The sequence below is a fragment of the Bos taurus genome, chromosome 26 (assembly GCF_002263795.3).
Source record: "Bos taurus isolate L1 Dominette 01449 registration number 42190680 breed Hereford chromosome 26, ARS-UCD2.0, whole genome shotgun sequence".
In the NCBI taxonomy this organism is placed as follows: domain Eukaryota; kingdom Metazoa; phylum Chordata; class Mammalia; order Artiodactyla; family Bovidae; genus Bos; species Bos taurus.
In genome coordinates, this window is record NC_037353.1 from 46,134,301 (window position 1) to 46,151,340 (window position 17,040).

General features: G+C 45.9%; 1 protein-coding gene across 7 annotated transcripts in view; it reads right to left on the bottom strand.

The window, feature by feature from the left end:
* C26H10orf90 (chromosome 26 C10orf90 homolog) overlaps positions 1-17,040 on the bottom strand; it is a 393,139-nt gene that overhangs the window by 195,975 nt on the left and 180,124 nt on the right. For all 7 annotated transcript variants that reach the window (XM_059882151.1, XM_059882150.1, XM_059882149.1 and 4 more), the window contains one exon: positions 14,876-14,948. In XM_059882151.1, the coding sequence (XP_059738134.1) occupies positions 14,876-14,948 (73 nt within the window). The remainder of the gene's footprint in view (positions 1-14,875; positions 14,949-17,040) is intronic.

Below are 17,040 nucleotides of genomic sequence, written 5' to 3' on the forward strand. Positions count from 1 at the left end.
TGCTCCTTTCAAAAGAGGGGTCTATTTTTCCACGTCTGATTTGGAGTTCTGTCGTCTGAATCACTTTGGCTTGAAGACATGTTTCCACACTTCTGTTTCTGCTCTTGCCCCTGGCTTTCACCCCAGGTGGCCTACTTGAGCAGAGCTGTCACCCCAGCTGACAACCTGCCAGGCCCAAACACACAAGCAGGCCCAGAAGAGACCAGAACCATCAGCCAAAATTGCCAACCTGAGGCTCGAGAGTGAAAGAAATTCTTATTATTCCACAAGCCACTGAGTCTTGGGGATGGTGAGTTTTTCGGCATTACCATGGCAACAGACACCTTAATTCCATGGCTGCTGTTTATCTCTTACCCCCCTCTGAGCCCTCTGACACAGCGGGACTTCTGGATCTACTCAGAGCCCATCTGACTCTGGGGTCTGCTGCCACCATCCAGATGTTGGCCCCGCCCTCCACCACCCACTTGCCTTCATCCCTTCTGCAAGGGTGTGGCATCCAGGCACCGCGGGCAGCTTCCATCATCTCTCTACTGATTTCCCAGAGACCCGTGAGGCAGGAATTTTGTTAACAGGCAAGAAATGGTGTGAAGAGAGGGTGTAGGACATTCCAGGGCCAGGAGTGTCATTGGCCAGGGCATGGCAGTGTCCCGGGGCAGCTCACGGTACAAGGGGGTCACCAGACACCCACTGAAGTGCTTAGGAAGCCCAGGGCAGGGCACAGGTCTGACCCACCCTGGGACAGGATGTGACAAAGCTGCAGGGCTACAAAGGAAGGTAGGCATGGGGATAGGCTGAGTTCAGTGACCCACAGTATGTGCCCAGTTTCCTGGTGGGGCAGATGCAGAGTGAGCCCACAGATCACAGACCATAGGCAGTCCTTCTGTCCACATGCCCCATCTCAACTCACCATGTCTCTCCTTCCCCCTACACACAACTCAAAAGCAGAATGTTTCAGAAAAGGAAACTCACCTATAAGCCTCTGCTTTGGGTAGGGGGAGAGATGTCCTGAATGTTAACAAGAATCAATGATCAGGATCAGTCATAGTCATCAGAGGAATACAAACCAAAACTGCAGTGAGGTATCAACTCACATCTGTTAGGATGGCCCTTATGAGGAAAAAAAAAAAAAAAGGCAAATACAACAGAGCATTGGCAAGAATGTGGAGAAATTTTGGACACTGTTACTGAGAATGCAGAGTGGTGCAGCCACTATGGAAAACAGTATGGAGGTTCCTCAAAAACTTAAAAATAGAACCACCTAAGATTGCTGAATCTCACTTCTGGGTATGATCCAAAGAAGTGAAATCAGGATCCTTAGAGAGATATGAGTGTTGCTATGTTCATTGCAGCACAATTCACAAGAGCCAATATAAGGAAACTAAACCTCCATCAACAGATGAATGGATAAAGAGAAAGGTGGTCTGTACATACAATGGAATATTATTCAGTCCTAAAAAGAAAGAAATCCTGCAGTTATGACAACACAGAAGACACTTGAGACCATTATGTTAAGTGAGATAAGCCAGTCATAGAAAGACAAATGCTGCATGAGTCCACTTACGTGAAGTGTCTAAAATGGTCAAATTCATAGAATCAGAAGCTGAAGGGGTGACAGCCACAGACTGGGAGGTGGGGAGGTGGGGAATTAGTAATCAACAGGCATGAAATTTCAGGTAAGCCAGATGAGTAAGCCCTAGAGATATACTCAACAACTCCGTATCAATAGTCAACAGCGATGCATTGCACACTTAAAACACTTGTGAGCAGGGTAGATCTCCCGTGGTTTTTACCACAATAAAATTTAAAAATTTAACATTTAGGATTGGTGTTTAATGTCTATTATAACTGCTCCTCAGAACAACAGTGTAAGAGGTCCAACCATTCTCACTTCAGCAGCTATGAAGCCGGGCTCACTCACTCACCACAGGGCCAGGAATGAACAGCTGGGATGTTCCAAGCCTCCTAATTTCACCCAGAACACGGATTCCAATCTTGACTCCAAAGGCAGGGACATTATCCTTTGATCCCAATTTTAACTCACTTTCAGGACACCTCTGGTAGTCATGTACAAGTGTGAGGGTTGGGCCATGAAGAATGCTGAGCACAGATGCTTTTGAATTGTGGGGCTGGAAAAGATTTTTTTTGAGAGTCCCTTGGAAAACAAAGAGATCAAACCAGTTAAACCTAAAGGAAATCAACCCTGAATATTCATTGGAAGGACTGATGCTGAAGCTGAAGCTCCAATACTTTGGCCACCTAACTCAAAGAGCCGACTCATCAGAGAAGACTTTGATGCTGTGGAAGATTGAAGGCAGGAGAAGGGGACAATAGAGGATGTGATGGTTGGATGGCATCACTGACTCAACGGACATGAGTTTGAGCAAACTGGGACATAGTGAAGAGCAGGCGAGCTGTAGTCTATGGGGTTGCAAAGAGTCAGGTATGACTTAGTGACTGAACAACAACAGGGCACCTCAGCTCAGAAGCCACATTCCCCTACCTGGTCAAGTACACAGACTTCTGGAAGGGAGTCCTTTCCCCCGGATGCCACCCCCACCCCACACCGTGTGACCTACTCTCAAAGCTGCCCAGGAACGGGCTCGGCCATCCTCCCAGGATGCCTGTCTCAATGTTTTGCTGCCCTCATTGCCGGCTCCTTGGTCCCATAAAAAGAACAAATCAAACTTAAGCACACACCAGGCATTAAAGAAAGCCACATTTGGAGCTGAGTAAGTAGCTGGAAGCCTGCCAGGGCCTGTGGGAAGGATCTAGAAGAAACTCTGAGCCGAGGGTCATTAAAGGAAAGCTATTTAATATTAGAAAGGGAAGGGAATTTTAAAAGCTCTGTCCTATTACAGACTCGTGCCGCGTCCCATCTTCCAGTTAAAACCCAGAGCACATTTCCACCTCCTCTCCCTTTGCGGGATGCCAGAAGCGCAGCCCTCCACCCAGGAGAACCCAGAGCCCCAGCTCCAGCCCCACAGGCGCTAAGATAATCACAGTCGTGAGAACCATAAAATAAAGAGGGATTTAGGAACTGAGAGCAGATCAATGAGGAAGCGGGGACGTCTCTAGGTTAAAATGGACTGCCCGCCGGGATAACCTGCTCTTTCCATGGGGCTCCGGGTTAACTGCATGATGTCTCAACATTCAAAGAGAAAGCAATCAAATTCTATTCAAATCGCGCTCTCCTCCGAATCCTGAGGACGATGGCTTTTGAATCATCCTCTGACATGCCAGCAGGCTTCTAGAATATCTCAGGGAAGAGGGCCCACCTGGGCCCATGTGCTCACTGGCTCCCTTCAGCCAGAGCACCTCTGCTTCTATCTGTTTGACAAATTGGCTTCCCATAAGATTCCATTTTCATAAAGAGTTCCATTAAAAAAAAGAAAAATCACAGACCCCACTTGAATGCAACCCGGCCCTCTGCGGTCAAGGTAGTTTGTGAAAAACAGAAACTTCACAGCTGAAGCTCTCCAAATAAGATTCAGGAACTCTGCCCTCAGCACAGAGGGGGGACGTTGGCATTGCTGGATACCAGCCTAAGGGGAGAATGTTCCGGAAGCTTTTAGAAACAGAAGGGCTGCTCAGGTGCCAAGGCAGGCATGCGGCCTGAAGCCAATGCCCTTCAAAGAACAATGGTTCCTTTGAAGGAGGAGTGGACACAGGAGTACGGTTCGCCCCAGGAGACGGGGGTCTGCACCCCTCAGAAGCTGGAAAGGGGTATTGGCCCTGGTTTTCCCTTCCTGATGACGGTGCTCATGACGAGCTCTCTCTCAGCCAGAAAGGTCCTCCCTGGCTCCTGCCTTTCACCCCCTGAGCTCAGGGCACGCTGTCAGCCAGCGACCCCACCCAGAGAGGGAGAAGGAAGCAATTCAGGTTATCTGTTCACAAGCTGATGCTTTGCAAGAATCAGCTTATGGCCAGCAGTGGTATTTTTACCAAGACGTAAAATAAGCGATGAGGGTAGACAGTTTTGCTTGGTTTGAAAGGTACGTCCTTCAGATCCTTAGACTGTCTGCCTCACTACAGCTTACACTCTCTGTCATACGACAGCTACTGAGAAAAATTCCTCTTGTGCCGGAAAGCTGGACACTGTCACACATGTGATAGTAAAAACACAATAAGCTTCGAAATTACATGTAATTCCATATGTCACTTTCAACTGACGTTGCCTTTGTTTGTATGCTTTTTTTTTCTTTTCAAAATCTTTTATTTACTTGGCCAGTTGAGTGTGAAAGCTACTCCAAAAAAAAAAAAAATACCACTTTAGCTTTTAACCAAGCTATTCTCTCCATGCCTTATTAACAATATTTCATCAAAACAAGCAGCATTCCATACAGCAGGACCCACAAGAGTTTGGGAAAAAGGCCTTCTATTTGCAGTCTTTTCCCTATAATATACAACCCTTGAAAGCAGGGTGTCACTTCTGACAATTATTTGTAAGTGCTATTTTTCTCTTGGGCGGGGATGGGGAGGGGGCTTTTGATATACAACCAACAATAAGGAAGTAGAAATTAATAAATCTCTCTAATTTAAAGCAGCCTGAAGTCATACCTATAACAATATGTGAACCCAACGCAGACCTCAGCATCAGCTGGGGTTCACAGCTCTGGGGCCAGGCAACCCCAGGAGAGACGGTGATGATGTCAGAGGAAATAGATCGAGGAGATGGGGGCGGAAAGAGGGTGGGGTCAAGTCAGAGCGGGGAGGAAGAGAGAGCAGGAAGGGACCTGGATGCAGTGTCTCAGCGTGTGATCTCAGAGTCCTTTGGATGTCAGCCACGATGATGTATGTGACTCCCTGTGCCAACGGATCCCCCAGGCTCTCCTTCCTCCAACCAGCCAGCTCATCCCTGCAACAGGTGTTTACAGAGCACCAGGGCTTGGCACGGCGGCTAGCAAGCAAAACCTAAGCTTTTGGGCAGCTTACAGTCTGGATGAGAGCACAGATATTCATCAAACACAGATGAATATGATATGATTGTGACAAAAGCAGCAAAGGAGAGGAAGGGGGACTCCGATGCCTGAGATGGGGTTGGTCTTGAGATCAGGGATAGTTTCTCTGGGACACGGGTCCCATAGGATCTATAGGCTGAGTCAAGGTCACTCAGGGAGGAGGAAATGAGTGCTGATGCTCAACAAGAGGGATCGGCTCCTACAAGGATCCCATAGCAGGAGACTCATGGTGAGCAGGGGTGCAGCAGAAAGAGGGGGAGGACGTGGTGGAGCCCAGGGACCAGTGCCCTCAGCCCTTTAAGACCACAGTAAGAACTTTCTGGGTTGATTCTTTTTTTAATAAAAAATTCAACATCCATTCATGATTTAAAAAAAAAAAACTCTCTAGAAAGTGGACATATAGGGGACATGTGTGTGGTTGTATGCTCAGTCACTCAGTCATGTCTGACTCTTTGTGGCCCCATGGACTGTAGCCCACCAGGCTCCTGTATCCATGGAATTCTCCAGGCAAGAATACTGGGGTGGGTTGCCATTTCCTATTGCAGGGGATCTTTCCGACACAGGGATCAAACCCAAATCTCTTGCATCTCCTGCAACGGCAGGTGGATTCTTTACCACTGCACCACCCAGGAAGCCCATAGAGGGGTCATACTTCAACATAACAAAGCCCATAAATGACAAATCCACAGCTAACATCATACTCAATGGTGAAAAAGTGAAACCATTTCCTCTGAGATCAGGAAAAGACAAGGACACCCACTCCCACTACTTTAATTCAAGTAGCTTCGAAGTCCTAGCCATAGCAGAAAAAGATGAAAAAGACATAAAATCTTAATTGGGAAAGAATTAATAAAATTGTCGCTGTTTGCAGATGACATGATATTATATATAGAAAATCCTAAAGAAGCTACCAAAAAACTACCTGAGTTCATCAATAACTTCGGTAAAGTTGCAGGATACAAAATCAATACACAGAAATCTGTTGCATTTCTACATACTAACAATGAAAGATCAGAAGGAGAAATTAAGGAAACAATCCCTTGTACCATTGCATCAAAAAGAATAAAAAACCAAGGAATAAACCTACCTAAGGAGGCAAATATTCAGGTCAGGAAGCAACAGTTAGAACTGGACATGGAACAACAGACTGGTTCCAAATAGGAAAAGGAGTACGTCAAGGCTGTATACTGTCACCCTGCTTATTTTACTTATATGCAGAGTACATCATGAGAAACGCTGGGCTGGAAGAAGCACAAGCTGGAATCAAGATTGTTGGGACAAATATCAATAACCTCAGATATGCAGATGATACCACCCTTATAGCAAAAAGTGAAGAGGAACTAAAAAGCCTCTTGATGAAAATGCAAGAGGAGAGTGAAAAAGTTGGCTTAAAGCTCAACATTCATAAAACTAAGATCATGGCATCTGGTCCCATAACTTCATGGGAAATAGATGGGGAAACAGTGGAAACAGTGTCAGACTTTATTTTGGGGGGCCCCAAAATTACTACTGCAGATGGTGATTGCAGCTATAAAATTAAAAGACACTTACTTCTTGGAAGGAAAGTTATGACCAACCTAGAGAGCATATTGAAAAGCAGAGACATTACTTCGCCCACAAAGGTACCTCTAGTCAAGGCTATGGTTTTTCCCGTAGTCATGTATGGATGTGAGAGTTGGACTGTGAAGAAAGCTGAGCGCCAAAGAATTGATGATTTTGAACTGTGATGTTGGAGGAGACTCTTGAGAGTCCCTTGGACTGCAAGGAGATCCAACCAGTCCATTCTAAAGGAGATCAGTCCTAGGTGTTCTTTGAAGGGAATGATGCTAAAGCTGAAACTCCAATACTCTGGCCACGTCATGTGAAGTGGTGACTCATTGGAAAAGACTCTGATGCTGGGAGGGAGTGGGGGCAGGAGGAGAAGGAGACGACAGAGGATGAGATGGCTGGATGGAATCACTGACTCGATGGATGTGAGTTTGAGTGAACTCCGGGAGTTGGTGATGGACAGGGAGGCCTGGCGTGCTGTGATTCATGGGGTCGCAAAGAGTCGGACACGACTGAGCGACTGAACTGAAATGAACTGAAGGAGGCAAAAGATCTGTATTCTGCAAATTATAAGATACTGATAAAAGAAACCAAGAGCTTTCTTTATTATAAGAGCAACTGAAAGGCATGGAAAGGTTTCAGGTGGGCAGTGACATGGCCTCAACAGCTCACTCTGTCTATAGGTGCAGACTAGACAGACAGCATGGAGTAGGGCAGTAGTCCAACCAACATGGCAGCAGTGATGGAAAGGAGAAGACCCCAAAGATGACTAGGAGGTGAATCTCAGGGAAGTAGCCCTGGATTGGACGTGGGAATGTGAAAGATGCAGAAAGACCACAAGAGTTCCAGCTTGGCCAGTCAGATGGGCTGTGGCACCATTTCAGAGAATGGAACAGCTATTCTGAGCTTAGAGAATCAGGAATGTCACCAGAGGGCTCACATGTATGTTTGGGGGAAATGAGTTTAAAGTAAGGGTAGCTGGCCTCATTCAACCTTTCTAAAAATGGGACAGTGGCCCTCAGGGACTGTCCTTGTCGTGTCCACCCTAGCGTCGGATCTCGATGAGAGTCTTCGGTTCCTCAGTACACAACAGGCAGTAACTGAGCATCCATGCTTCTGAGAGGAAGCAGTTAAACCTGGCTGGATGTAGTTCTTTCTGACACAAAGCTACAATAATGGGAAATCTTCCACTGAGTTCTTTGCTTAGTACATTATTTTGCCAATTACTTTTAAAATTAGACTATGTACCAGGTGATGGTACATAGATGGTACAAAGATGAAGCCAGAGGCAGAAACTCATACAGGGTGGAAAAGTTGCTTATTGCACTATTTATGGGTGATTGTAGCGAAACTGAGGGTCAAGACCCAGGCAGCCTCTAAACAGAATTGAGGAGGAGGTGTGAGAGTAATGGTTATTCATCAGAGAACAAACAGGAACCATCACATGCCCCTGTGACAAAAGCAACTTGGTCTATTTTCTTTCCAATAATGTCCTACACAAGTTGGCACAACAGACCCAAACGTGTCTCTTTATATCTTGCTCAGCAAGCAGGAATAAATGTCCTTTCTTCTCTGGGGATCAGGGGTTGTGCTGCTTTTTCCCACCTCCCTCTTGCAGAGGAACCTAAGCGGTCACAGTCCATGGGATTGCAAAGAGTCTGACATACCTTAGCAACAAAACCACCACAACTCTTGCAGAACAGTGTGGAGGCTGAATGGGGAAAAGCAGAAAGGAGCCATTCAGGTGGAAGGCTGTCCCCTCTCAACAAGGGTAGCCAAGTTACAGGACAGTTGCCTGTCATATGAAGCTCTTGCAAGAATCTCAGAAAAATCCAAAGACAGAAGCTTTCTCTGCCATGGCTGTCACGTGACCCGATTCCCAGCCTGCTCTGCGGGCTTCCTGAGAGGGGCAAGTGGGATCCCTGGATGCGGTTGGCTCCCTGTGGGGCTCCTTGGTACACACAACGCCGCTCAACCTAGTGAACAACTGGCCCACGTTCATGAGCCTGTCCCTGAACTTGGGAACATGGATGAGGGGGACAAGGTCCCCACTCTCCGAGCCCACAGTCTTTAAGGGGGGACTGGGGCGGGGTGCACAAATCTTCAAAGGAAACACTGGAAAGACTAGGATGGCAGAACAAAATGCCTTTGGGAGATTGGGGGTGGGGCAGGTTGATTCAGGGAACTAATCTGAAAAGGTAAGGATTTTCTCAACAAAAACACACAGAAGACAGTTTCAGGAGAGTCTCTCCATGGCCAATGAGAGATACAAGCAAGTGTTGAACACAGGCGCTGCAAGGCTACCCAACTGCAGGACAATCTAGGAGGGTGAGCTAGAGTCAGAGGAAAACGGCACCAAATGCCAGGCCAAGGAGTGTATACTTGGCTCTCTGAGGTCAGGGAGGGTGGTTGCTTTGGTTAAAGATGCTCTTACACACACTGCTCCGCAGAGGGATCCTCCCCACAGGCAGGGCAGATAAGGGTAGTGTGATCAAAACAGCTCTGTAAAAAAATTATCCCTATCTTTCTACTCCAACCATTAGAGCCCTAATTAAAAACAAAACAAAACAAAAACAAACAAACAACAACAACAAAAAAAACCACAGGTTTTTCAGGAGATAAATTTGGTGTCCCAGGGAACCTGCCTGCCAATGCGGGATATGTGAGGCTCTCCAGGTAAGATCCCCTGGAGGAGGGCATGGCAGCCCAGAGAAGCCTGGAGGGCTACAGTCCCTGGGGTCGCAAAGAGCTGGACACGACGGAACCAACTGAGCGCAAATGAACTTATTTATGAAACAGAAACAGACCTGAAGACATAGAAAACAAATTTATGGCTACCAAAGGGGGAGGGGGAGGAATACATTAGGAGTTTGAGATGAACAGATATACACTCCTACATATAAAATAAAAATCTGGCAAGGACCTACTTATATAGGGAGGTATATAGCATAGCACAGGGAACTCTACTCAGTATCTTTAATAACGTATAATGGAAGAGAATGTGAAAGAAAACTATAAATATTTATATATATAACTGAATCACTTCCCTGTACACCTGAAATGAATACAACACTGTAAATCAACTATATTTCAAAATTTTTATTCAATAAAGAGTAATTTTTAAAAAGCAGTTTGGGATTAGCAGATACAAACTACTATATATAAAATAAATAAACAACAAGGACCTATATTCAACATCCTGTAATAAATCATAATGAAAAATAATATGAAAAAGAATATGTGGTGTGTGTACATACATATATATACATGTATGTATATAAAACTGAATCACTTTGCTATACAGCAGAAACTAGCACAACAGAGCTACCAGGGAAGCCCGAAAATCAACTACACTTTGATTAAAATAAATAAATAAAAATGTGGTGTCCCTTCTATGTTCATAGAGAAACTGCATTATAGATCACAAGACAGGAAAGAAACACAGCTCACATCAGATCCGGGGTGGTTTTTAAGGTGTAATAGAAGAACCTTTCCTCAAAGCGTGGTAAAGGGTATGTTTTATTGGGGAAACCGTTTGATGCTATGAACTAAAATTGAAACTTTGATTATGAAGGAAGAAAACCACTGCTCTTACAAAAGCTGGAATAAAGGAACAATAACCCTCAAGTTTTAAGTGGAAATATAATCACTTCATTCCACTCATCCATCAAAAACCCACCCTTTAAATACTGCCAGTTTTAAAGGTCGGGCTTAATTGATCAGGAGGGAGAAAATTTCATGCCGTCCCACCTTCCTTCCTAAGCCAAGTGAATTAATAATGAAAACTTCCCGGTGACCTTCATCACACATTTCCTATAACTGATGCTCCCAAAAAAGGTTTAAGTGGGCGCCTGATTCTCTCCACCTTTTCTATGTCCTCAGAAAAAGCAGTCTCATAGACAGGTAGCACGGTGATGGAGAACCAGGAAATGGAATCTTTTTATATCACACAAAATGGAAATTTGAAAGGCACTTCCTACCTTCCACTGATTTTGAAAACAGACATGAGTTTGGGCAGAAATAGTCATCCTTTCTACATTTTTTTTTTCTCCTTTAGTGTTCAGATCTTATTAATCATAGTAAACTGAAATTTTACCCAGACCCACAGATTTCAAAAGGCCTTGCCAAGACGACAACTTTACCATAAGAAATCGGCTCCTGCCCTCCCCAGTCCTGGTATTTCCAGTGACCGAAACAGTAAACAGTTGCACTGTGCAAATGAAGGAAACAAAAATGAAAGCTCAGAGATGACATTCACTTCAGGTTTCCTGCACAAGCCCTCTGAACTCCATTTGATCCAGCTTCCATAAGAGAGGGGACCACCCATACCCCTGAGTTTTAGAGCCGCCCCGCGGACATGAGGGAATCCTAAACCACAGGTCTCTAAGACCCGAGAAAGTGGAGCAGCTTTTTCAAAAATAAAGGATGGATTGAGAGCAAAGTCAACACTGGCACTGGACTTCCAGTTAAAAACAACGCCTGACAGCAGGCATGGATTCCCAGGTTGGCGCCTCTTCCTGCTCCACGTTTGGGGGTCTCGGATTTGAAGGCCCTCCTCTTCCCACTTTCTCCTTTCTCCTGCATTCATCTCAGCTCTTCTCCCAGATTCTCATGCGACCCACCTGTAAATAATGATCACGTCAAGACCGATGAACCTGACCTGCCTCTTCACCTCAAAACCAAAATTCCAACTGCTTCCTGGACATCAGGCAGAGATGGTTTCTCACATGCAGAGCATCTAGACCCCACAAATCCAGGGTCCTCCCACCAATACCAGCCCTTGACTCCTGAATTTCCTACCCTACTGATGGGAGCCCTATATGCCCAGAGACACCTTTAACTCCTCCCTTATCCAGCTGCCTATAAACTCTGCTATTCCGAAGTGCTCCAGTGGTTCCAACATCCTCTGCCCCTGCTCTGGCCCAAACCTGTACCATCTTCTTCCAGGAACAGCACGATGCAGTTGTCTTCCAAGAACACAGATCAGAACATGTATTCCAGCTCCTTACAGATTAAAAAAGAAGGAAGGTGTTTGTTTTGGTTCAACACAGTCGTAAGGCTTTCTAACAATTCCAGCTGCACGAACAAGTCATGTGTGCATGTATGCTAAGTCACTTCAGTCATGCCTGGCTCTCTGAGACCCCATGGACTGTAGCCGGCCTGGCTCCTCTGTCCATGGCATTCTCCAGGCAAGAATACTGGAGTGGGTTGCCACGCCCTCCTCCAGGGAATCTTCCCAACCCAGGATCAAACTCATGTTTCTTGTGTCTCCTGCATTGGCAGGCAGGTTCTTTACCACTAGCGCCACCTGGGAAGCTCAAGCAAGCCTAGAGGTACCTTCAAGTAGAGTGAGGCTCCTGGCCTTGGGGCTCACCGTATGCTGGACCTACTCTTCAGAGACTTTCTCACTCCCGTGTGGGAAGGAGTGGGAAGGGTTTCAGTTGTCAGACATCAGGAAGAAGTTGGACAAAACAACCTCGATGACCCCTCTCAACCTTGAGATTCCATGGGCCTACCTATGCCTTTAGGACATCAGCTTGGCCTGTGGACTTCTGGGAGACCTGCCCCACTGTGAGCCAGGTACCTATAAGGCTGGATGCCCAGAAGCCAGGTTTCTAACATCTGACCTTGCCTCCTGACCTGAGATGACCGACTCAGGCTCGAGCCTGAGGATTTAACTCAAAGACACAGGCTGCGAGAGTTAGATCCAGTTACTGTATCTCCCATGTCTCCTGAATTGGCAGGTGGATTCTCTACCGCTGAGCCACCTGGGCGTCCCTCTCCCCCAGGCAGATTCTCTACCGCTGAGCCGCCTGGGCGTCCCTCTCCCCTACTGCATTAGCGCACATAAAATCCGTCTTAGCACTTTCCACCAGTGTCCCGTGCAGCTTCTCTTTAACAGAGGGAAAAGACCTTGTGGGAAGACGCAGAGGGCATGAGTGTCCCCTCACAGCGTCAACTCCCAACCGCACTCGGTACTCACACAGCCACTGACTCCAGCAGAGACTCGCCCTGACCTGAGCTGGTCTCCTCTGAGTTCTCCTCTGAGAACTCCTGACTAGGCCGTGCTCCTGAGTTCTGTCCTTGGCCCACTTAGTGCAATTTTAGCAAGAATCCCGCTGGGTGAATCTAGAGGACATCCCCTGCCCTTGATATCTGATCAAATTCCTCTTCCCTCACCTGTCAAGTCACTTTAGCCAAAATCCTCCCTACTCCTGGCATTTCCTCCTCAGAGATCTTCCATCCACTGACCCCCTCCCTGCTCCTTGGCTGTAAATTCCCACTTTTCCTTGTACCTGGAGTTGAGTCAAATCTCTCTCCCCTCCTGGAAGACCCCACTGTCGCAGACCCTCTGAACAAGTGTCATGAGTGATTCTTTCTTCAGCAACTCCTCGCCTTCTGCCTGAATACCCAAGTTTTAAGACTGCTTCTAATGTATTCTTCCAGAATGAGAACTTTGAAAATATAGATAGATCTAAGAGGAAACAAAGAAATCCAGGAGACAGGCATCTCTCTCCTCACCCAGGCTTGTTTGGGCACGTTCTCCACAGCCCCGACTATTCACCTCTGGCCTCAGGGCCCACTGGAACTTGCTTCTAAGCCATTAAACTGCCGATCGCCTCATGAGCAGGCTATGCTTGTCAGCAGAGCGAGAGCACGCGTGTTTTAGGCAACCTGCCATGCCGTGCTCAGTTGCTTCAGTCGTGTCCGACTCTTTGCAACTCTGTGGACTGTAGCCTGCCGGGCTCCTCTGTCCATGGGCTCCTCCAACCAAGAATACTGGAGTGGGTTGCCATGCCCTCCTCCAGGGGATCTTCCTGATCCTGGGATCGAACTCGAGTCTCATGTCTCCTGTGTTGGCAGGCAGGTTCTTTACCACTAGCGCCGCCTGGGAAGCCCCTTTAGGTGACCTAGTCCTCAGGAAAAGCAGACGGACACACCTGTGAGAGGCATCTGGATCTGACTGTCCTCCCAGGCACCTCTGAGTGCCCCACAGAAATGTGGCGACTCCCAGACTCCCCGTGGCGTGGTGGGAGCCAGCGTGCTTCCCGAGCGTGCCACCCACCCCAGCAGACGCTTCTATCCGTAGATTCACATTCTTACTACAGGCAATTTCTGGTTAGGTTTTTGAAGGATCCGCACTAAATAGCTGCCACTACTAAAGAATAAGCTTATAAGCCATGCTTTGGGGGCTCCAGGAGGATTACTTAGGAAAGCTCCTTTCAAATAATATTTTTGTCTTGGGTTGACTGTGTCAGTTAAGGAAAGGATTTCAGATCCTGATACCTTTGATACAGGCAGGCAGTGAGGGATAATGAAAAGAGAAGCTACAAATGTGTGTGATCACATACACAGACATTTATACCAACTCATAGGCCACACTTACCACCTAAAATTCAAGTGGAGATTAAAAATTAAATTTGTCACATGAAAAACAATTCTCTCAGAATTTATTCATGCTGCTGCTAAGTCGCTTCAGTCATGTCCGAAATCTGTGCGACCCCATACACGGCAGCCCACCAGGCTCCCCCGCCCCTGGGATTCTCTGGGCAAGAACACTGGAGTGGGTTGCCATTTCCTTCTCCAATGCATGAAGGTGAAAAGTGAAAGTGAAGTCGCTCAGTCGTGTCCAACTCTTCTCGAGCCCATGGACTGCAGCCTACCAGGCTCCTCCATCCATGGGATTTCCAGGCAAGAGTACTGGAGTGGGGTGCCATCGCCTTCTCCATTATTCTTGCTAGAGTCTCTGAACTGAAATATTCTATTAACCCAGCAGTCTTATCACAAGACCATTGGAAATTTGACTTATACCCACGTGACTTCTCTCGTGAAAGGGAGTAAGAAATCTTATTTGCGTGCCATTTACATTAACAAACTTAACAAAGTTAGGGACTGGAGTCATCCCAGTCCTAGTGTTTCTACAGTTGAATGCCTATGAATTGACGCTCCATAAAAAAATGATTTATGAGCGCACAGATACTGTGCCTATATTTAAATTGCACCCTCTCCAGTTCTGAGAAGATTCTGTATTTGTCCCATTATTCATTCTTGCCGGAACTGTGCTCCACGCTGGCCTAACCCCCTCGCACGCTCAGTGATCTGGGGTAATCTCGGCTTCTGAAGGCACTACCTAAGGCAACCGATATTTCTTCTGCATTGTTTGTTTTTTCAGAGACTGCCAGCCTAAAAGCCTGTGTGTTTGGAAATTCAAATCAGCTTCAAATCTTGTCGGAGTGGCTGAGCTCTCATTTAATGTTGGCAGGGAGGCTGGGCTCCAAAGCACATTTCATTATTAATAAAAATAAAGGCGAGAGAGAACAAATAGAGGCTTAGAGGGAGTACCACCCGGTCAGGGGCGAGTTCTTTACCTGCATTTGAAAGACTCTCCTTTCTTTCCCAGGCAGAGTGATCTCTCGGGGATGAGAAGAGCCGACTGTGGATCTGGAAGATAAACAGAAACCTTTTCAGTTTTATATTCTTATTTGCCAGATATATAATCTTCAATAATGTATATTACTATTTTTTAAAAAATCAAGAAATGTCCCTAGAATCTCTCCTTTCTCCCAAAAAGAACTACAGATTGTAATGAACATACTTATTTCCATTTTCTTCTGTGTTAATTCTGCCAGTGGAAAAAAAGATATTTTTCTTTTTTTCCTGCTTGTGGTTTTTCTGAGTATAGAAGAAAAGCATTTTTATTTTTATTTAAGTCATAGTTGACTTATAATATTGTGTGAGTTTTAGGTGTACAGCACAGTGATCTAGTTACACATACATATATATATATTCACAGGAGGAGGGCACGGCAACCCACTCCAGCATTCCTGCCTGGAGAATCCCCATGGACAGAGGAGCCTGGCAGGCTACAGTCCATGGGGTTGCAAAGAATCAGACATGATTGAGGGACTAAGCACAGCGCATATATTCACATACATATATATGTGGATGTGAACTGACTCACTGGGAAAGACCCTGATGCCATGAAAGATTGAAGGCAGGAGAAGGGGCCGATAGAGGATGAGATGGGTGGATGGCATCACCAACTCGATGGACATGAGTTTGGACACAACTGAGCAACTGAACTGAACTGATATATATATACATACACATATCTTTTTATATATATATGTATTATATGTATTGGAGAAGGAAATGGTAACCCACTCCAGTATTCTTGCCTGGAGAATCCCGTGGACGGAGAAGCCTGGTAGGCTACAGTCCACGGGGTCACAAAGAGTCGGACACGACTGACCGACTTTACTTACTTTAATATATGTATACGTATACTTACATATCTTTTTCAGATTATTTTCCCTTACAGATTATTACAAAATATTGAGTATAATTTCCTGTGCTATGCAATAGGTCCTTGCTGATTATCTGTTCTATATGGAGTAATGTATATATGTTAATCCCAAACTGTTAAATTATCCTTCCCTGCTTTCCTTTTGGGTAACCATAAATTGGTTTTCTATGTCTGTGAGTCTCTTTCTGTTTTAGAAATAAGTTAATTTTTATGAGTAAGTAAAGGGTGGGTTTCTGATGATTGCAAAATTCACAGGGAGGAAGCAGGGAGGGAAAAAAACTAATCAGTGAACATGGATTTTGCTAGTAGAACAACCACATCTCATATTTCTTTTCTCTCCCAGCATAGTGCTGAACGGGTGTTGAGCTAAAATAGGACATTCAATAAATATTGATAAATTGATTAATCATGAGCCATCAAATTTCAGGAATTAGCCTTCAAGGCCCAATGAAAATACGATTAATGTATACAAAAGCGGTCTGCCGGATGCAAGCTTGATCATGATGCTGCCTTCTCTGCCAAAAGACAAAGGTGTGTAAGTTTATTCTGAAAGCACTTGGCTGTGAGTCTTTCAGTTCTAGTTTATAAGCCTCTAATCAGACTCCAGAGTACCTGCTCCTCATGGGACCTCCCCTTGTGCTCACCATCCTTCTAAATATCTAATAACCTTTCCCCAAAACTGAAGAATAACTCTTCAAACCGCCCCCCTCTGACTGTGATCTTATCCTGAGCCTAAGAGGCTGGATCGGCCTCTCATTCTGAACCCAGTTAGCTGCTTAGTCGCAGGGTGTGGTTAAGCTTCTCCGTGTATTCACATCCCTATTTTGGCCTCTTCACATGCCCAGCATCTGGGCCATAAGTTTGGAGACTGCAGATGGGAAACTGCAGGCAAACGATTCTTCTGGTCCAAGCAGGAGCCTGGCCTCTGAGAATTTACAGAGAAAGAGAAAGGTTAGGGCAGGACCAGACTGCGGCTGGGCTGAGATAGGGAGGATTAAGTAGTTACACAGCATTTTCTGACACTGTCCAGGCTCTTCCTTGAGCCTAACTCAGCCACTGACTATTGGCAATGTGATTATTAATTGTAATAAGCATAAGAAGAACTGCTGATGGTTATTGAGGTTTCACATGGGCTGGTGCTGTGGTCTGTGTTTTCCATACAACATCCCATTGAATTATTACAACTCTTAGAAAGATATGTTGCTCTCAGCCCAGCTGTGGCAGCTG